This window comes from Centroberyx affinis, unplaced genomic scaffold (assembly GCF_046629955.1).
Source record: "Centroberyx affinis isolate AG114_WGS23_722 - 3 ecotype Tasmania unplaced genomic scaffold, CSIRO-AGI_Caff_v1 ptg006998l_1, whole genome shotgun sequence".
NCBI classification, from domain to species: domain Eukaryota; kingdom Metazoa; phylum Chordata; class Actinopteri; order Beryciformes; family Berycidae; genus Centroberyx; species Centroberyx affinis.
In genome coordinates this window covers 133,754-156,784 of record NW_027283544.1, presented here as the reverse complement: position 1 = coordinate 156,784, position 23,031 = coordinate 133,754, and the positions used below count along the sequence as shown (strand labels likewise).

Genomic DNA, 23,031 nt, shown 5'->3' with positions numbered 1-23,031 from the left:
ACAAGTACAAAACACATGTAACCTCATGACATTGTGGAGGCTTTGGTGGGTCTCAGACATGACTAAATTTGATTCAGTCTATTGGAATAACCTTTGTGTGTGTGTGTGTTTGCACACATGTCATACACATGTGTATATAGTCTTACCTCATCCTCCTCGCCTCCTCCCTGCTCATCATAGTTGAGGACATTGTCCCGTATGTCATCCTCTGATTCCCCTACAAGCAGACCTGTTCCTTTCTTGATATGGTGGCGTCTGCTGCAGGTAGTCACCGCCACAGCGAGGAGCAGCAGCACTGCAGTCCAAACATACAAAGAAGGAAAACATGAAATTAGACACAGACACACTTGTGTGTGTGCATGGGTGTGTCATTATTGTGTGAAAATATAATCTGGACTCAACTTTTGTGATTTGAGTTTGACTTCTGTAATAGTTTCATTTGTATTGCTCACACCACATGTATTGGCTATCCATTAATGCAAACCCAGTTGCCTTTTTAGATAGTGGTCAGGGCTGAACTGAATTAAGATGGTACTTTCAGATGTGTTTATGTGATTATTTGTATACTGCACTCTAAAAATGCCCATCTTCATAAGTCATCTAATTTCACTTGTTTCCACTGCAGTATCACCTGTGCCATTGGTGCCAATATCTTGAAATAAGGTGGATCACTCCAGTAGGAGCAAGATAATGTCACATTATTTAAGAACACTCTTGAAGCAACTTGATTTTCATTGGAAACAAGTGAAATGATCTCATGCTAGAGCCAGATTTGTTTTAACTTGTTTTAAGAAAAGATTTTAAGACTTAATGACATGTTTAAGTGTCAAAATGAAACTTACATAGTAGGAGTGCAATGCTGGCCATGATGATTATCAGAGCAATGAAGCTGATTCCCACACTGGAGCCCAAGATGGCTGCTGCCTCGGACTTACAGTCTCCAAAGGAGTCACAGGGACACACGGTAACATTGACCTGGGCGTAAGCGCTGAGGGCCGGGCTGCCAGAGTCTGATACCAACACTGTCACTACGTATTCTCCTGCCTCCAACTCCACGAGGGACTGAAGCACGGCATGAGTCTCTGAAGAAGAGAGAGGGAGGGAATGAGAATGGTGTGAGGTGAGGAGAAGTAGAGGAGTAGCGTCAGGTGATGCTCCATCCATGCAAATTCCTGTCCACTTGCTCCACTCTTTCCCCTGACGCCCTTTCCTTACCGTTGACTTGTATAATGGTCCAGTTGATGGATATATCATCAGGCAGGTCAAAGGTGAAGGGCTCAGCGTGCGGAGGCAGGTCTTCATCCACAGCGGTCAGAACCAGACCAGAACTCATCCGGTTTGCGTCCCTACACACTGTACCACTCAGGGGGAAAAGCTGAGGGGGGAAGTCATTGGTCTCCCTCAGTGTGATGGCCAGACTGGCAGTGGCTGACACACCACCAGCATCTACACATGTACATAGAAATACCACATAAGATTACAACAGCCTGTTCAGTGTTAATGTCAATCAAAAATATTGATCATCCCACAAAGCTGCTGTGTTACTTTCCCTTACATTGCAAAAAGGTCCATCTTAAGTTATTTAACCTTGTATTGAGGCTTAAAAATTATATTTTTCTTAAACGAAAAGCTGCCAATGGGGTAAGATAATTTTGTTCCCAATACAACTTCTTACTTACTAATGTATTGATCGAACCTATTTCAAAACATTGCTGCTAGTTTCTGGAAACTTCTCAAAACAAGTCAAACTGCACTGGAAACATGAGAAAGCAGTCAGTTGTAAGGTGGTTTTAGTTACTTTTCCCTCCGTTTTATTGTAGATTGTCTCATTAAAAAACATCAAAAGTCAACCTGTAGCCTGTGCCTCTCTTTCTCTTCTCATTCTTGAAAAAACTTGTTTTGCAATAGAAACAAGTGAAAGCATTTCTCTTCATTGGCAGATTTTTCACTTTTTCAGTACTAGATTAAACTTAACTAAACTTGTTAAAATTGACATTTTTTGCAGTGTGTGTGCCCGGGAAAACCGACCTGTAACCTTGACAAGAGCATTGTAGATATTGTTTTTAACGTGAGGAGATCGTATGTTAAAGGTTCTCTTGGCACTGATGTCTCCTGTCTCTCTGTTGATGTCCAACCACCTCTCAGGATCTCTGCTGATCTCATACCTGCCACAGAGAGCAGAGGAGTGTTTTCATGCACACATACACATTTTATTAGTTTATTTTTTTATTTTATGTCAGAAACAGATACTCGATATGCTGCATCATACCTCAGTTCAGAATAATCAGGGTCATAGGCAATGTTGCTTTTCAGTACTGTTCCAGGAACCACTGACTCTGGGACCACGATCTGTATGGGGTCTTCCCTGAAGCGCGGAGCCTCGTTCTCATTCACAACGCTCACCACCACTGTAGCGCTGCTCACTGTGTTGTAAGGAGCCTTTTTTCTCAGAGCATTGAGATTTTCCACTGTCAGAATCAGATTATACTCAGGCTGTCCCTCATAATCCAGGGGCTGCAAGACAAGCAAGACACGCTGTCAGCAGGTGAAAGACATCCAGACTTTAAAGGTCTCCGCTGTTGTTGGACACTGAATAATTAATGATAAACTTTATTTCAAATAACTGCCATTTCAAACTGTATCTACAAAACTACATGAAATGTATGGAAAGCCAAATGAGCTTCATTGTCTGAATAACCTGTAGTTCAACAGTCAACCACTAGATGATGCTGTTGAATTGTGTTTGAGTGCCTCAATGTGACTTTTGGGTTTAAAGGGGGAAAAAAATCACAAATGTTATTCCTGAGCCCTAGGACAGTTCAGTCAGTACATAGGAAAACGCACCACTCTTTCCTGAAGCTAGCAGATGAAGAAATTAGCCTTGAATTTGTGATGTCACTGGGATGTAAAATCTAAAAGTCAGCGCCCCACTCGTTGTCTATGGAGCAGCCACTGATTTTACATCCCAGTGACATCACAAATTCAAGGGTTCTCTCTCTGATTTCTAGCTTTAGGAAAGAGTGGTGCAAGTTTACAGACATTGACTGAACTGTCCTGGGACACAGATATGTGAATTTGTAAAATGGGTAGCATTCCCCTTTAACCCTAGTTCTGTCTCAATTTTTGAAGTGTACACTTCAGAACATCCCAAATTGAATTCATGTGGTTGTAAAAGAAAAAAATAATAATAAAGCTAGTGCAAGGACCTGTGCTGACGCCGGTCATTTGCTTCTATATCCATGGAAGACTGTAAATGTGACTGGTGCAAATTTGGACACTTGGCATATGTCCAAGCATTTGATCACACACCTAATATAACTGGATAACACAAATGTCATTGTTGTCATTCTAACATCCAGCCAGAATGTGAGATGCATTCCCAACAATCAGCCCGCCCCCGCACCCCTCCCGCTAGCTGGGATCAGCCGACTGTACCTTCACCACTGTCAGGACGCCCTGGTTGGTGGCAGGGTCTGTGCTGATAGTGAAGCTACCCTGGGCGTCACCCTTGGTAATGGAGTATTTGGCCTCCCAGTTTCCTGTTCCTCGGTCATCTCTGTCCGTTACGTTCACCCGGCCGATCTCGTAGTCCTTCCTGTTCTCCACTCCTGTCATACTGTACTACATTCACCACACACACAAAACACAGATCAAAGGATTGAACCACATTAAGACGAACATTGAACATCACAATATTGTCCTAAGCGGTTTGAATATATCTTCAAAATATCCAGAGAAGTTATTGTTCACTTTGTCAGAATATATAGTAAATACTATACAGCAAAAGGCGTACTGGCGGCCTGAGACTCACCATGTTAGGGTTGAACTGTGGGGCGTGGTTGTTGATATCAGACACATCTATGATGGCTACACCCTCACTTGTCAGCCCCATGCCTGACATATCAGCGACCTGTAGTTTCAATCTGAAACTTTTCACCACCTAGGACAGAATACAGCACATTTTACTGAGATGAACCACACTATGCTGACTGAGAAAAATGTCTATCTTGAACTTGACAAGTCATTTCTTCTATTGAATCTTAAAATCCAATTTTTCTCCAGGGTGCTACATGTGGTATTTTAACATCAATAAATCATTGCCACAGTAATTCTGGGACATTTATGATGATTTGCAGCCTCTAGCACAGAGGTTCTCAACATGGGGTCCGGGGACCCCCAGGGGTCCTTGAGGGGGTTCCAAGGGGTCCCAAATCAAATTGATGAATTGTTATACTTCAGCATTATTTCATTTACAAGCAGTTAACACAATTAGAGACTGTAGAAGAATGACTATTTTGATCATAGTTTCACTGTCTCTCTCTCTACCTACAGTACAGATAGTCATAGAATTCTGGAGAAAATCATATCTAATAATAAAGATATTGTCCGATTTGAGTCTGAGAGACAAAATCTCATCAAATCTGTGGCTCTAATGTGGACTAAATTAGGGTCCTTGATATGAAAAAGGTTGAGAATCACTGCTCTAGCAGACTCTACATTACATTTTACATTGTGCGCCACCAGATCAGATTTTGTGGATAATCGGCTGTATTGGTTTACAGCATAAAGGGATATTGCTTTACGGCACAGACCAGGAGGAGGATAGCCACAGTTCTTCCAGAGCAAACATATTTCAGTAAAGTGAAAGAGAAGACTCAAGAGGCAATGAATCCTCTTTGCAACAGGAAGCAACAGGGTTTATGGGAAATGTGGTCTTAATTTTGAGAAGCACTAGCACTAGCAATACCACTGGTGTAGAGACTACTAATCGTCTTGACCACGGTCCCATTTATTTACGGTGATTATACCAAACAACCACAATTCATTTGACAATAATATATTGACATTGATTGAATGCTACATGTAACATGTAACAAGTAAAATCTGCCAGTGGGTGAGATTCCAACTTCCAATAAAAATCAACTTGTTTCAAGAATTTTCTTGAATCTTGATACTATAGTGGAGTGATCTGCTTTATTTAAAGACATTGTCATAAGTCAAACTGCATTGGAAACACGGGACAGTGACATTATCCCATCCCACTGGCAGTTTTTTTTTACTTGTTTTAAGAAAAATAACATTTTAGGACTCAATAGTAGATTGAATGACTTGTTTTTGCAAGGTATCTTTTATAGTTGACTCCTTGCAAATATAGCTAGTTGCCCATAATTCATATAATGTGCTGCAGGAGAAGTTGAGGATCTCAGTTTGAGCTCTTCATGCAGTTTGTGGAGTGTCAGTAGCACCCCCTACCTCTCGGTCTAGGCCTACATCTCTTGTGTAGATGGCTCCGGTCTCGTTGTTAATACCAAACATCGTCTTGGTCACAGCGTTTGCAGGTATGCTCTCCTGGCCGATGATAGAGTAGCTCAGAATAGCGTTGTCTGTCGTTGGGTCATCGATATCAGTGGCTGACACTGACATCACTGATGTGCCTGTCAGAAAGAATGCAAAGGTTCAGTCAGCTGGGAAGTTCTGTCATTGAGAATCAGTGATATGTAGGATTTGTGCTGATGCTGCAAGGCTTTACTGCAAAAACATCCAACTTAACAAGTTGTTTTTGTGTTAAAATGTTATTTTTCAAAAACAAAAACAGTGGGGTGAAATAATCGCACTTGTTGACACTAGTTTCAAGAATTGTTGAATCAAGTGTCATTTAGTTCCACTTTGTTTCAAGAAAATTTATTTCTATAAACTTGTTTCTTGGAAACAAGTTGAATTACTCACTGACTACAATTGCAGGATATTTAACTTGTTCTAAGAAAAATAGGATTTTAAGCCAGTATATAGGTTGTTTTGATGTTTTGCAGTGTCCTATGCTATGTGCCATGTACTTTTTTCTAGAAACTAAAAAAAAGAAATGTTCCACTTTTGTAGAATAACAGGTTGTTATTCTTCTGGATATACAGTATATGTGTGTTAGTACAGAAACAGGAACAGTATGTGATATGTGGATGTACCTGGGATTGAAAACTCAGAGACAGTGCCAGTGAACTGGTTCTGGATGAAGAAGGGTCTGTTGTCATTCTGATCCAGCACCACTATCTCTATGGTGGTAGGGTTCTCTAGTCTCTCCCCACTGGGGGACAAGGCAAAGGCTTTCAGCTACACACACACACACACACACACACACACACACACACACACTGCACAGATTAGTATAATATACATTATGACAACAAGCAACTGTTTCTTAATGAAAAAAATGTATTTATGGGATTCTTGTTTTTCTTGCTATCCATCTCTGTGCATAATATGAAGCAAATATCTCTATATATCCAGCAGGTCACTGGCAGTTCCGGCAAATACTCTGAATCTGTTCCCACAACATATGTTGGAAATGCAGACAGAAATGTGCAGGATGTTTGGTTCACCATCATGGGTTACATCACACGACATCTGGCCTGAAACACTCTGAAGTCTCTCCCAGGTTGCCCATAAAGACCCAAATGCAGCCTGACCTTTGGCTGTTACTAGCGACTGAGACACTGATATATGGTGTGAGACAAAAACACCAAACGGTGGATCGAAAGATGTTGTGCAAGGCTTCACAGAGCACATTGTGTGTGTTTTTAGAAGTACCTCTGTTTGATTGCACTGAATTATTTCATGGCCTGTAAAAAACATTTCAAGTGTCTGGGTGATTTAGGACGCTACACACTCACGTCCATAAATGCCCTGTGATGCTCTCTTACCGTGAAGCTGCTGTATTTCTCTCTGTCCAGCGGCTGCTTGCTTCTGATTACTCCTGATTTATCGTCAATCTCAAACAGGTTCTTGGGTTCCTGGTCCACCCCTGGTCCCTCTAACTTATAGATCACCTCGCCTGTGAATATTTTGTCCGATTTGATCTGGACACAGAGAAGAGATAAGGTTGGTGATCAGAACCTCATGGGAAGGATGGGGTGGTAAAACACATTTCGTAACACCAGATGTGAGTATGTTGACACTTAGGGACCTTGAGAACAGAACAGAGACGTTAGGCTTTGACCTAAGACAGGAAGGTAATACTAGCAAATTGCCTATAATTTATGCACTTCGTATGCATTCATCTGTTTTTGACATATTTGCATGTTCACATCAGTATGCTAGTGTGGCTATAGCTCAATACTTCTCCTTGTATGGTAAGATTTATGCACCAGTGGGTGACTGGTAACAGTCTTAGCCTAACATTTACATTTCACATATGTCTTTGTAAACACTCTTATCTGCTGTCTTTACTTATCCGTGATCAAGACTCCCAACCAACACACGGTTAGGAAAGGAGATTTCAATCTCATAAACATCCTGTCATGATCTTGATGAAGTGGTTCTTGAAAGAAACACTCTAATGTTTTTATGGCTGAATTTATGAAAACTTTCATTTGTTTCATTTGTCATTTTGTTCTCAGAATCACTTATGTACTGATTTACAAGTTCTGGTGTGAATAGCTGCAATGGCAAATAGGCCATTTTACCTGGACCAGGTCTTCAGGAACCTGCTTGCTGTTCTCCAGCACCCTGATTGGAGGGATGATCCAGTCCCGCTTCACCCTGACCAATCCCCCGCTTTGTTTTCTCCATGGGTAAAGGAGCTGAAGCCGCAGTTCTTCCTCCTTGTGTTGGGTTTCTGACGAGCTCCACGCCTGAAGGAAACAACAACTCCAGCATGAATCAAAAGAAGCTCACTGGAATACAGTCACTGTGGACAGCAATATAGATTGCATTCAGCAAATCAGACATGGAGCCAAGATTCTATAATTCGATTTCCAAACGTAAGAACACCAGCAACACAGGAAACATAGGAAGCACCCCTCCTTAACAGCTATACATGCTTAGTAAAGCAGATCACAAGGGGCTGTATACTTAAATTTCAGTAATGCTTCCTCACAGTAGACATAAATTATGTTCCAAACTTTGCAGCTGTTTAAATCCATGTCAACAGCCTCCCTCAGCGCTACAGCATTCCCGCGGGCCTGAAGGAATGGCTGTATCCTATCTGTAGCGCTAACCCCTGTCTCTAATGTGGAGTCCATGGGATTGGCCGGGGCAGAGGGGATGAAGGGCCATGGCTTCAGGTTTCACTCACTAATACGTGCCTTTGTCCGCTTCCTTTGATCTGGGTGCAAATTCATTTTAGGACCAGGAAACACAAACACCCATGTTCATTTCACATGCATTCATTTGCCACATTGCTGCCTTGACAGCGTTCACACAAATACACCCACACACACACACGCACACATGTGAGAAACACACTCACACAACAGCTGTCGACTATGGATTTAGATCCTGTGCTTTCCCACCCTCATACCGACTCACACTCACAAATTCCCCTTTATGCTCAGCTCTGCACCTGACTGGGAGTTGGGGGTCACCTTACGGATCTGCTCCGGTGTCAGAATTCCTCACACACACACACACACACACACACACACACACAGACACTCACATACACTCTCTCTCACACACAAGCCGACATACATGCATGCACATCCACCCACCCACACACACACACACACACGCACATTCCTTCAAGATGCTTCCTCTGACCCTGCTCAGTGGGAATGCAGTGGATTCAGCATTTTTTCCAACCTGTTTAACCAACTCAAAATTACAAAATGTACATCCATGACACCAAGGACGAATGTGCATTTATCTGTTTGCTAAAAACTGATATTCATCTATTAAAAGACACATTTTTCACTTCAAGATAAATTGTAAATAAACAAGTCACGGATCGGCGGATTACATCCTTATCTTGTGAATGGCCTGGGACCGCTACCCTGTCTCTAGGGCGGGTGATTTGATATACTGATACTTTGGCATGCTGCTGGACAGTGAGGAGGGGAATGCCAACCATGGCTGGCATTTATAGGCCGAGTCAGGGGGCAGGCTAATCTTAGACTGCTCTATATTCTCAACCCCTACCTATTTAACTGGTGTAGCTGTCATCTACACACTCACAGAGATGTTTACACTCACATTCCAGGAGTGTTTGTCATCCACACACGTTCATTCTGATAGCCATCTATTTCCATACATATGAATCCTCTATATCTGAGCTCTAAAACCTCCGGCTGCATAGCACTCATTCTTATTTAACCTCAAAATCAATAGCAACTGTATCACAGTTGTATTTCCAGACATAGCACTTCCTGAGTTGCCCTGCCCATCAAATCACCACCCCAGCTGATCCAGTTATACATAAACTACAGTGTGGCCATGCTGAAGACAACAACAACAAAGTCTCTGACACCTCCAGCCGCCCCAGAGGCTTGGACATTTAGAGATGGCTGGAAAAGTTCACAACAACCTGATAACAAGCTCAGCTTCTCGTTTTACACAGTTCCTTCTCACCCCCCTTCATCATTGTCTTGTCTTGCCCCTGTAATCTGAACTTTAGATGACACTAGTCTGTGGGCGGCGGGTCCAGCGAGTCTCTGCCACTGTTATAATGTCTTTACCAGGCCAGGACGGGGCAACACCTAGGTGTCATGTTACCAATTAGACCGATGGCTACCATGTCTGACAGGCAGGCCGATGACACCACACACAGATTAACTGTTTTAGAAGCTTTTCCCAGATACTTTTACAGCTTGACCTTTCACCTTGGGCCCTAGCAGTAGTGTGGACAGCTTGTTCGGGGGCTTGTGCCCCCACAGAAAGCCTCTTCAAGCACTTTGTTGCTGAGGAGTGTTTATTGAGTCTGAGAAAGTTTGATTTTCCCTCCCTGAAGTTAGCCTGATTTAGGTGTTGATAGGTCATTACAGAGACCAGTTTAGTGACAGTGTATTTATGGACCACAATCTGGGTCCATTTGAAATACTGTAAAGTCAAGCTAGAGATGTGGATTTTGTGAGCTTGAATGAGCTAATTACTGGAATGTGGCCAGTGATTTTGGATCCACCCTCATTTTAGGAAATGCTTGGTAATTATGAGCGCTAAATTCAAAATTATGTCATTAATTTTCAGTTTCAAGTTTGTGATAATGTGTTCATAACCGTATCTTTCAAAGAGAGGCCAGACGCGCAACTGTCCCAAGTTTCCATTGGGAGAACTACATTAGGTAGTGATAATACGCTGCTGTGATGCGCCTACTGGCCAGACAGAAACATGACCCTGTACTAGAGAATGTCACAGTTGTACCAACAAAGAGCTCATCCTCTCAATGCCTCCAAGGATACCCTTCAGATATTTTGAATGAAGTGGGGAGAGGTTTAACCTTTTCCAATGAATATGGCTGTTAGTACCAGGAGTACCTGACAACCTTGTTGCAGTTTGAAACTAGTCAGAAAGAGACAGATATGTTCCATGGAAAGACAGTTATATCAGCTAAAAATGTAGTTAGTGCACCCATGACTGGTAGGGGCACACACACACACACACACACACACACACACACGCACAATCATTACCATCATCATCATCGTCAGTGGAAAACTCAAAAAATTCACCTTGCAATTCTGCCACTGGTGCTAATAAATCAGGGTATAATTTCACCATGAAATGTACAAGCTGTATGATTTACATCTTGGACATGCATTCACAAGTATTCACAGTAATAATCTGATGTAGGTTTATGGAGCTTTGGGAATTATCCATAGCATACCAATGACTAGCCTTAGTGGCTGTCTATCTTACCTGCCATGCTTATCAACCAGCCTCCTTTTAACAGAGTAATGCATTCAAATAAGGCAATGCAAATAACTGTCAGACTGCTCAAACCGCTAAGGTGAAAAAGCCAGGATGTTTGACTGAGATTGATATTTTGGTTCCTGTTACAAGCTTAAACTAATGGTATGGTAGTTCTGTTTGAAAGTGAATTATTGCTTTACAGGTTTCAGAGAAAGACCTCTGAGGTACTAAGTTCACCACTTCATACACATGAAGAGCAGCAGTTAGAAAGATCTGCAATTATGATAATTTGTAATGGCATAAATCAAACCAGGAGGTCAGGATCACCATGAACTTCCACATGGTCCATTTTACCGAAATGTTGTTTGCTATCACTTTAAAAACATATTCATTAGTCTAAGTATAATCCCCTGAGGTAGTCCAGTGTAGTTCACAGTTTAGTGAAGCATGAATCTCTGTTCCTCACTGTGCTAAATGTCCAGAGGCATGTATGTCTCCTCTACTCTGCCCCAGCTAACCAGAGTTATGTGTATGTAAGTGAAACAGTTGGTCAGACAACTCCAGGAAAGGCGATGCAGCAGGGGAGGCGCGGCCTGCAGCATGCCTGACAGTCCCTCTGGCCACAGGGGCCACAGGGGCTGGAGGTCGCACAGGTGTCCCTCGGCTCACGGTGTCCCTCGGCTCACGGTGCCTCCGGTCCCTCCTGTTATCGGTCCCCCAGGCCCAGACAAGACATTCGACCAGTCAGTCCTTCAGTAAGAGTCTGCTGTTCGCCCCACACCCCATGCTAAGTCATGACTGCCCGGCCTGGGCTTGGACACCCTATTTTTGGGCCACTAGAAGTGTGTTTCCCCCCTCGGAGCAGATGTCTGGGCCTCAAGAATGCTGAGCAAGGTTTTCATAGTTAACTGAGACTAAAATTAGGACTATATAGGGGGGCATTTAGTTACTGAAATTAAATAAAAAACTAAAACAATCTAGTGTCTAACATAAGTACTGAAATAAGATAAAAATCATCAATAATTATTTTCAGTTAGATCTCAGTTTCTTTTTAAATAGAGTATAGGAAAGAACCTACTATGAACATATTGGGATAATTCTCCAACAATGCACTTCTACTTTCCCAGTACAGTCTAACAATTAAACGTAATCAGACACAGGCTTCATAACTAAAATTGAAACTAAAATAATTAATATACATATTTACATCTCTACATGGGTTAATTCATTGGGGATACAAAATGGCGCAAGTGAAACGAAGCCATTATAACACTGCTACTGGACAAATGCTAGAGATGAGTGCTGAAGCAACAACTGTCACCAACTGGTCCACCATGCCTCAGTTTGTAAAAATGATGTTGCAAAAATAGCATATGCAAATTTGGTGGAAATTGACTTCACTGTTCAGTTGTGACTAGTCTTTTTATGATCCGGAAGTTCTCTCTTCTCTCTCTCTCTCTCTCTCTCTTTCTCTGAAACCCTAGTTGGTATAAAACAGCCAGCAGGTACCCACACACAGCAGGACCTGTGATTCAGACTGTCCAAATCCTCTGACTGATTGTTTCCGATGAGTGAGATCTCAGCACCAGCTGGCTGCTGCTACGGACTCTCGATTTGTCCCTGATTTCATGGTCCAGAAGCGGCCCACTCGTCTTTCCGCAAGGGGGATTACAGAGCGGGACAAATGGCATCATGTATGCATCTGGGAACAGCTGTGGCTGCTGCCCACTCCTCACCACAGCCTACGCTCAGCCGGCATGAAAACTGGCCAGTTCAAAACAATACTGCTGAAAATAAAAAGAAAGCACTCAAGCACAATAGAAAGCTATCAGACAACACTGATCAAAGTCCTTGGATTGGATTGACAGCAACTGATGGTTTAATTGATTTCATTGTTGATTTGTTTATTTATTAGTGATATATTTCCACAAATTAATTGTTGATTATTGTATTAGTCGAGATTACATGACAAACAAACTGAGCAGCCACTTTCTATATTGCTGATATTATTGTTATTTTGTCATCACCCAACTCTGAGTTATAACACCTCTGGCATTTGAATGTGGAATTTAAACCGACTTCACCACAGAGAGCTTAAGTAGTTCTCCAATATCTGTACTGAGCCTGAGGACTGGGATCCTGCATCAATGGATCACGCACCTTAAAGGTCAGGCTTTATAACCATAAAGCCTGACCTAGGTCTGGACTTTTAAATCATGTAAATGGAACTATAACTTATTCAAGTTGAGGTCCTCGGGCTTTTGACAGAAATATCTGTTATGTGTAATGTCACTAGGGTTTGATGACTCATTACTAAGGCAAGCCATGAGTCGTTATATGGCACTTTTCCCTCTAACTATATGTCAGAGTCATGACTTAGGCCTCACTGTGACGAACTGGTTTTTCCCATGGCGGTGTAAATGATCTATCTCTTCCATGTTCAAAAGACACCTCATGTATGTAAGTGATTCTCAAAACAATCAATTTGCCATGGAAAATGAAACTGAAACATAAAAGCAGCATGAATTCACCATAAGGCCACAGAAACTTTTCATTTTCACAAACCTTTAACTGTCTGTGAGGTCAGAGAGACTCCACTGATTCAAATGATATCAGACGTGATTCATTCCTACAGCTACATAGCATCTGCAACATTTACAATGAATTATTGAGCAAATCAAAGCAAGGCGTCCCCCAAGAATCACTGGAGGCCAATTCTCTCGCCCTCCCAACCTGGGCTCCATTACTACTCCAAACAGAGAGAAAGACTGATGGAGGTTGGAAGTGCTGTTGGTAATATGTCAGTTTACATTGTCATCCATTCTAGATCTCATAACGGCGTCTGATGACAGGGGCTACTAATGATGCCCCGAGCCCTCTAAACACATCTGCAGTCTTGTGCTCTTCAAAACACTATTCATCATATTCTTTCCAACTGGGCTGAAATGTTTAGCTCAGCCACATCCCCTGATTCCAGAGCCAGTTTAGTGCCTCTATTGATGAAAATCGGTTCATGTTTAGTTCAACTGATCACTCAGGTGTAAACATAAATTGTATATTTGAAGAGTGGGGCAGCTAAAGGCCACTCCCTCACCAAGATCCCACTCTGAAAGGGCAGGAAGCAAACCTTTATTTGAAGTGCTTTATATTACGTATACAGTCGAAAGATAAACTACATCAACAGCCAAAGTTAACCTTGTCCACAAACTTATCAACAAACACTGCTATCGACTTTCTAGCAAACTGTGCTATGGGAAACTGTACTGTGAAGTGCTTCTAGAAAGTATTTTGAGTCCCTTCTAATCCCTTCAGCCAGTGAGGCCTAGTAGAAGTTCAAACTGTACCATACAAGACAGTTCATATTGCACATAACAGAGCCACTATAAATACAAAAAACGCTGCAAAATTCAATATTTAAGTAATATACTGTATGTCCTGGTCCAAATGGGTTCAGAACCTGTTGGATCGGCCCCATAGAGTGTGGACATAAAAATCAAGCAACATCATTTGTTCTGTTGAGTCACCAAGCGCTATGACAACACAATGATTTTTCTTACCTGGCAAAGCAGAGTAGCCAGCACACACAACAGCACCAACATCCGTACCGCCATCCTCAGCACCTGCACTCAGAAACTCAGGTTCAATGCGTACAGACCTCTGATGACCGAGAGATCTGAGGCACAGCACACAAAACCTCCTCCACTAAGCTCTGGGCTCCTGAGTGACTATTGGGCAACGGGGCCAAAACTCTCAAACCCTGGACCCTGTCTCTCTCTCTCTCCTCTGTAAGCCTTGCTCTTTCAGTCTCTCTCTCTCCCTCTCTCTCTCTCTCTCCCTCACTCTCTCTCCCAGTGTCTGTCTCTCACAGCTCCTCCCTATCCATAGCTGGGGTATGTCTCACAGACTTGGGGGTAGGGGTTAGAATTTCAGCAGCGGCCCTCCCATGTACCCCAGCACATGTGCTGTCACTCACAGTCCAATGAGACGGAGAGAGGGAGAGAGGGTGTGGGGGGTAATGGAGTTGAAGAGCGAAGCGGGGCAGCTGGTGTTGCTGCAGAAAGAGCCACTGTCTTCACCAGTAGTGGCAGTACCAGTATTCACTGTTGAGTCACACACAACTCTACAAGTCTGTTTTCCCACCTAGACCACCTCATGGAGTCGCTGCTCTTGGATGTTGGGGCTATAAAACTCCCAGACCCTCCGCAGAGGAATTGCCCTATTACTGTAAGCACCTGGTTGTTATAGTTAAAACTAGAAGGCACTCAGAGAGAGCAAACCTCTGCCAATGTTGAACAATTCTAAAACTTGCTGTTACATCAAAAGACATTGTTCTTATCACTTGAGTTAAATTGATTTCTTGACCCTGCAAATATACCCTTAGGATTTGGAATCAAGTCTCTATCTCTATTAGTTTCATAGTTATGGCAAAAAAAATGCTAATTATCTAATGGTGGAAATCCCAGATCCGGATCACCACCAAAATCTGATCAATTGTTTCTTGGTGCAAAGCCCATCTGTCGACCAAATATCAAGGAAATCCAGTTATACATTTTTGAGATATCCTGCTGACAGACAGACAGACAGACAGACAGACAGACAGACAGACAGACAGAGGGACAGACAGAGAGACAGACAGACAGATGGAGGGACAGATAGACAGACAGACAGACAGACAGACAGACAGAGGGACAGACAGAGGGACAGACAGACAGACAGACAGACAGACAGAGGGACAGACAGACAGACGGAGGGACAGACAGACGGAGGGACAGACAGACAGATAGACAGACAGACAGACAGACAGAGGGACAGACAGACAGACAGACAGACGGAGGGACAGACAGACAGATAGACAGACAGACAGACAGACAGAGGGACAGACAGACAGATAGACAGACAGACAGACAGACAGACGGACGGACAGACAGACGGAGGGACAGACAGACAGACAGACAGAGCGACAGACACACAGACAGGGGTGAAAACATAACCTCTTTGGCAGAGGTAACAATATTTTTAGCGTTGTACAGGCCTCACTTGACAGTGCCACACACTCTTCTCTTTGAAGTTGAAAGTGGTTGGTCACTTGCTTCCTCCCTGGATCCTCCTGCTTGTTGTCCAGATAAGCCTTCATGTCCTAAGGCCGCATATGTAACCTCCCCTGTCCCGGCAGAGCCGTCTGTGTCGTGCCCTCACAAGTGCAGAACATTCACCCAGCACCCTTTGATCTCCTGCTATTTTGAACACCCTGTCAAAACACAAGATGAAGATCTATGGCACTCTATGTGTGATGTCAAGGCAGAGATTCCTTTGTCTGTGATGCTTTCAATTTGCTGAAACGCTGCCATGACCGACAACGTCAAAGTGTTTTAGGCAACCACCTCTGCTGCAACAATAAGAGGAGACAAAGTGCATTACTGCTGTTCTCCTCAGAGAAGAAAAGAGATGGAGAAAGTACTTTGCTAGTTACATGGTCTCTGGGGAGACATGGGAAGGCCAAGAGGGATAGGTATGGAGGGAAGGGGAACACATGGAAGAGACTATGGGATAGTTACGAGGGGAGAGTACAGAGTCCAGTCTCCTGAGCCTCAACGCTACTCTCAACACTCATCAACACCCTCTCAGCAAGTCTGCTCTCAGGTCAAAGGTTGATACGGATCTTTGGTGGGTAAACATCTTCAGTTCATGTTGCCTTCTCTTTTCTCTAACAACCGATCACAGAGGTGGTCAGTTACTAGCAGGGCAAACACTTATTTATCAGGAAAATCAAAACTGAATAACTTGAGTTTAAATTGGATATAAGTCACAAACAAGGGATCAATCGCACAATCAAAATAAATAATTCTAGTTAGCTTAGGGCAACGCAATAACAAAGAAGACTGAGATATGTCGGTGGGGAAACTAGCTCATGTTAGAAAGTACAGCAGTGAAATGAGTGAGTGCATTGGCTAGCTAACTGTGCTCTGGCTGAGTGGGTGTCTGCATGCTTCCATGCGTCAGTGTGTGCATGTGTGTGTGTGAGGGACAGAGAGAGAGAGAGAGAGAGAGAGAGAGAGAGAGAGAGAGAGAGAGAAAGAGAGAGAGGGAGGGAGGTCTTCTATTATGAATGTATGAATTGTATGATGAATGTACCGCACCTGTCTCTGTCATGTCAGGCAGCAGCAGCTGGCAGGAGCCACCCTGATGTTTTTCCTCCTTCACCCCCACACACCCGTCTCTGACAACAGACTCTCATACCACAGTAATGCAGACGCTGGTTGTGAGCGGCAAGGCTGGAGTTTCCCTTCCCCATCACCTATCCCAGTGATTCTCAACCTTTTTCATATCAAGGACCCCTAATTTAGTCCACATTAGGGCCATGGACCCCCATTTGATGAAATTTTGTCTCTCAGACCCAAATCTGAGAATATTTTTATTGTCAGATATGATTTTGTCCAGAATTCCATGACTACGTAGAGATATAACAGTGAAACTATCATGAAAATAGCAATTCTTCTACATTTTCGGATTGTGTTAACTTCTTGTAAATGAAATAATGGTGAAGTTTAACAATTTATCAATTTGCTGGAGACCCCCTGTAACCCCGTCAAGGCCCCTGGTGGTCCACGGACCCCCCATTGAGAACCACTGACCTATCCTACAGACCAATGTTTCCTACACTATGTACCATAACTGGGCTGCAGGCATGTTTCTGGTGGGTCATCAGATGACAAAAGGATTAGTTTGTTTTAATTAGCCAGGTCACAAGGCGATGCTGCATTTTAAAAGTTTAAAAAGTTGATGAAACCCTGCTCTAGATACTTTCTGAAGATCAAGAGACAGCACTCTGCTGCCCACTGTTGGCAAAAATAATAATAACAATAACTCATATCAACAGCAAGACATTTTATCTGCATAATTGCAACATAACTAGTGGATTAGCTGTGACATGAAACTTTAAGTTAGTGTAGGATGTGTGAAGATTTATGAGGGATTTGTGAAGAGACCATTTTCTCTCAGAAAAATCTATCCTTTAAAAATAAGGGAGTAGCCATAATGGATACTATAATCAAAACTTCTGTATTAGGGATTTAATTGGCTCATCTCTGAATGAGATGCATAAAAATCCTTTTATGCCATCCTTCTTTTGCAATTAGAGGAATCCTCTTATCATAACATAATAATTTTTGTGTTGCATAAATAGCTTTAAGGGTCTGTTTAATACTAAGGAAGCCTCCATGGTCCCTGTGGGGACCTCATCTCAATGTTTGTACAGTTTTTTTTTTATTTTTTAGATTTGTTTGTATCCTTTGTTGCTCTGTAGAACACTTTGTGGTCCACAGACCATTTTGCAAAAGAAGATCAATAAGTTTGGAGAATATAATTCAACATCAAGGATTTCATTCAAGGTATTACATGCAACCCACGGCATCATCACAAATGAACTAACTGCATGGGAAAGAATATAACATCCAAAAGCAGAATTTCTGTATTGTACAGAATGTACCAATCTGGAATTATTGAAGAATATCACGGCAAGCAGAGCATGATGAAATGAGATCATGAGCTTCAAAGGCTTGTCCATGCAGGGTCCCACTGAGGCAGTAATAGTGAAGAAGGCTTGCGGTGGGCTTGAAGCTCCAGTCAGGTCACTACACAATAAGCTTCAGATTGCACAGGTGGCTCTGGATCCCGCTGATCAGGAAATAAGGAAACTAACTAGCCTGGTGGCTGTCTGGCGGTCCCTCACCAGTACAGTAACACTATTAATGATGAGTATTGGACTGAGGTGGAGAAAACCTCTTGGTGTTCTCATTAAATCGCTGATGCCAGTGACAGGTACAGTGGTGAACCATCTGGCAATCTGCTTTTTTAATCCAAATTTTATTTGATCATCATGTAACTTTTAATATAGATAAAGGAGAATATAATGAGACACATAATGTAAACATTTAAAAATGTAACAAGTTGCTAATTTTCTTAAACTTTACTTCCTTTACTTTAAAAGTTGTATGATTATCAAATATCATTTGGGTCCAAAATAAGCAACCGACCGACCGACGAACAAACAAACAAATCCACAAACAAATAAACAAACAAAGCGATTGGGATGGTTCAAATCCATCCCAGTGTAGGAAATAGGAGACTAAACGTGACATTTTGGATTTGGCTGATTATGCTGCTGTCTTTTGATCTGTGCATCTGTCAGTCAGACTGTCTGCCTGTCCTGGTTTTTTCGTCCCTCCCTCCTCCATCTGCCCATAACAGAAACAACAAAGGATCAGTATGCAGAATGAGAGCACCAGGTGAATGAGTAATTGATTGAATCGTATGGCTTATTTTGGGTTGAAGATGGCAGTATGTGCCATTTTTGGAGATACAGCAAACATAATTTGATGCTCCTGCAGATGGCAGTGTGAGACCATCTAACAAGCCAGAGGAGAGGAGAGGAGAGGATAGGAGAGGAGAGAGGAAATTGGTGAGACTGGAAGGTTTGTCTTATAAGAGACCTTGGTGAAGAAAAGAACAAATAACGACCCTGAGGACAGAGGGCAAAAGACCGAGCAGAGAGAGAGCAGACACTGACTCACAACACACAACACAACAGTCAGACAGTGAAGTGCAGTCTGTTAATCAAAATAACACAGATAGAATAGCAAGACACAAAAGCCTTGCAATGGGAAAACAGGCTCAACCCAACAGTATAGTGCTATACACTGAACAAATACAATATAATAACCTCTGGATTAAAGTCATGATGTGGCAGCTAGATATCTTGTTTGCCATAATTCTCCAGAAATAGATGTTTGATATTTGCCTTCAGTTGGATTACAATTCTGTGATTTCTTGCTTGCTTGTCTGCAACCCGTGGCAAAAGCCATAGCACAATGTAACATTTCCAAATGAGGGAGGCAATAGTGAAAGGGTGAGAGTGAGAGGGGGAGGAGGTTGGGTTACTGTAGCTGTGCTCCAGCCCCAGTCAACCTCCACCAGGGTGGGTTGCCAATTAGAGCCAACACATATGACACACTTGACTCCCCCGCTTGAACCATGGCTGGAGATAATAGGCCTCTTCCTGCAGCTCAATCGATGACATACTGTCCCAGGGTGGATGTCTGCCTCAGTACACACACACACACACACACACACACACACACACACACACACACACACACACACACACACACACACACACACACAATCTCTTTCTCTCTCTGCCTCTCTCTCTCTCTTTCTCTCTCCTCTTCCTCTCTCTATCTGTCAGGGAGTAAAATGTCAGCTCTCTGTTTCTTACACCAAAATATACAAACAACACACATATACTCGCAAAATGACTTACTGCTCTCTACTTACTCTCTCTCTCTCTCTCTCTCTCTCTCTCTCTCTCTCTCACTCTCTCTCTCTCTTTCAAACAATGAGCAATGAGTTTCAGCCAGAAAAATGGACCCTATTATCCATTCGGAGATAAGACGCTATCACAAAAAACCTCATTGCAAAGTAAAGCTATGTGTAGCCGTAGGCATCACTAACCTATGTGTTTTCATATGTGTAGCTAATCTAACAGCTAAGTGTATTCATATGTCAATCTAACCCCACAGGAGGCTCCTGGACTGTCAGAGGGCACCTGAGTCATGGGGATTATAGACATTACGGTAATGGATATCTGCTGTGTACAGTAATAGGCAGGCGGCTTGCATAAAGTTGCTCTCAGTAGTCGGGTCTCAACATTGTTGTTTCTGACTGGCATCCTAATACGGTTGTTAGACCTTGGCTATCAATACGGCTGGGTCATAGCTGGCTAAGCAAAAGCCGAAACATTGCATCAATACAAATTCATGAAGCTGTGGACTGTGAGATGCAAACTGCCCGTCCGCTGTGAGACACATTCTCTGGAAAAAAAAACAATAAAAGAGAGGTGTGAGTGTGTGTGTCTGTCTGTATTTGTGTTTCTATATGTGTGTGTGTGAGTGTGTGTGCTGAGTTGAGTAGACGGGGGAGAGTTTGGGGGTCAGTGCACACCCGTCTCTGCATGGCTCTCGGGCAGAAAAAGGAGGAGGAAGAGGAGGAGGAGGAGGGCCGGAGGGGAGAGGAGCAGTCGAGGGGTGGAGAAGAGAGGAGGAGGCCATTGCGTGGCTTTTTGAGGTGGGGGTCGTGGGGTGGGGAGTGGGGGGGGTGGGGTGTGGGACGGGTGGGCGGGCGGGGGGGGGGTTGACAGTTGCCGGCGTGCGTGAGCCTAATCTCCCTCCATCAGCTGTCAGAGCTGGGGACGTCAGGGCCGCCGAGGCTCCTGGTCTGCGCCTCTTCTCTCTCTCTCTCTCTCTCTCTCTCTCTCTCTCTCTCACTCTCACTCCACTGGCAATGTCATGTTGTCAGCCCACATATGCTTGTCTGCAGTAGGAGGGGGTGGGTGAGGGTGGGGGGGATGGAGGAGACACGGGCACACGGGCAGCCTCCGTCTTTTTCCTGTTGCTCTCGACACTTGTCTTCTTGCCGTTCCCATGTGCCGCTGATGGCGTTCCCTTTTAACCCCTTCAGCTCCCTCCTACCTCTCCTCCTCTTTCCCTCTCCCTGCCTTTCTCTTCTCCTCTCATCTCTTTCTCCTCTGTGCATGGATAACGTCATTGAAATGGCGGTCCATTAGCAGCGCTGCTTGGCTAATTTGAGACTTACAGGGCTCTTACTTATAGAATGTTTTTGTGTACCTGCCCTTTCCTGTCCTCTTAACATCAAAACACAATAGATTCAGTAGTAGCCTTTAACATTGGGCAGCAGGTGAGTGGGGAGTCTGCCCTTCAATAAGAAAGCTGGGTTCAAACCCTCATCTCAGCAAGCATCTAGCCTGCTGAAGTGTCCTTGAGCAAGATACTGCTCTAGTGCTGTAGGGCAGGCAAAAAAAAGAGTTTCCCTACTGGGATAAATAAAAACTATTATTATTACAGTGTTATTATTCTAAAAGACTCTGAGGTACAGTGCAATACACTGCAGTGTGGGGTGAACAGATAAGAACCAGCATCACTAAATCACCTCTCTGTTTCTCTCTGTGAAATTATCTCCTTTTTTTTTTTATTTTACTCCAGATGAAAAAACAGTGGGCTCATGTGTCCTAAATAGTGGGAGGCCCATATGCCAAAGACAGCAGTCGAGCGTTTGCTTGTGTGTGGCTAACAGTGCTTTTGCCCCAGTGACCTGCCCCTGGCACCTGCCACAGGGGGCTTCCAGACTAACTGTCAATCAAACTGAGATGACCCCTCCTTTCTTAAGATTCACTATATGCAAGACTTGGGTGACTCATTACATCCCATCCCCCTCTTCGTCTCTGCTGCCACCCCCTCCACACACACAAACACACACACACACACACACACACACAGATGATATCTCTATACGTGCCCACCAGAGCGCACAGCCTCCCTGTCTAAGCACGCATGTTACATGTTAACCATAAATCCCATGTATGTCTGCATGCCTGGATGGCTGTTCTGTAGCACGTTCAGCTACACACTGTAATTGCGGTCTCCTATTGAGCCTGAGTTACAACCTTGTCTGAGGATTTCTCGTCTGTAAGCATATTAAAGCGGGGCAGCTTTAACCAGGAACAGGTCAGGTCACACATTAAAGGCTTCACAGACTGCTTGTGAAGTGAGACAAATACAGGAGCTTTTTGTATTATAGAGCTAGTGTGGTGTGCTACCACAGGTTTAGGTTAGGTTTCTATTTTTGCTCGCACACAGTCTGGGTCAAAGACTGAGAGGTTTTTCTAAATGATGTTGCAATTAGCTATAACATTCATGATTTTTAAAACGTGAATCAATGGCATGCGGCTTTCGTCAGCAACTCCTGTGCATGTATGAATGTTCACATACATACACACAAGCACAGAAAACACAAATGCATATAAAAATGCTCTCTCTCTCTCTCTCTCTCTCTCTCTCTCTCACACACACACACTCCCCTCCTGGCTATGAGTGCCCTTGCCCCGAGTGCTCCCTTGCTGCAGTCTCCATAGCAGGGAGGGAGGCTGCCTGAGTGCTTTATGCTTGCTATAACACAGAGTCATCGTTGTCAGAGCCAGAGATTTGTCAACAACACAGTGATACCAAGGCCCTGCCACTGTAGATGGATAACGGTCCATCCTGTGGCCAGTCGTTGTGTTTTTCTGGACAAGGAGGGAGCATCTGCTGTCTTTTTTCCGTCTTGCCTCCTCCTCCTAAACCTCCCTCTCCCCGCCCACGCACACATCCAAGCAGTTTGAAAACAATAAAAGAAAAGCGATGTGTCTTGTTCAGCTACTAAATAGCTGTCTGGTTTGTGTCTCCTGAGGTGGTTGCACATCGGTGGCTAGCCCATCTATCAGGCCAATGCATGGCCCTCAAACCTCCAGGTATAAAGATGATAAATACCTCACCCACTGAAAAGGGCACAGAGAGAGAGATG

At 43.5% G+C, this 23,031-nt stretch overlaps 1 protein-coding gene across 1 annotated transcript; it reads right to left on the bottom strand.

Moving 5' to 3' along the window:
- Positions 1-146: 146 nt before the first annotated feature.
- cdh15 (cadherin 15, type 1, M-cadherin (myotubule)) lies at positions 147-14,228 on the bottom strand (the record flags this gene model as incomplete). Its single annotated transcript, XM_071513327.1, has 12 exons — positions 14,175-14,228; positions 7,458-7,625; positions 6,696-6,851; positions 5,961-6,105; positions 5,254-5,435; positions 3,812-3,940; positions 3,436-3,621; positions 2,270-2,514; positions 2,029-2,165; positions 1,216-1,446; positions 843-1,082; positions 147-295 (listed from the first exon to the last, which is right to left on the bottom strand). Coding segments are annotated over exons 1-12 (2,022 nt in total), but the record flags the coding sequence as incomplete, so codon positions are not given.
- Between the last annotated feature and the right edge of the window lie 8,803 nt (positions 14,229-23,031).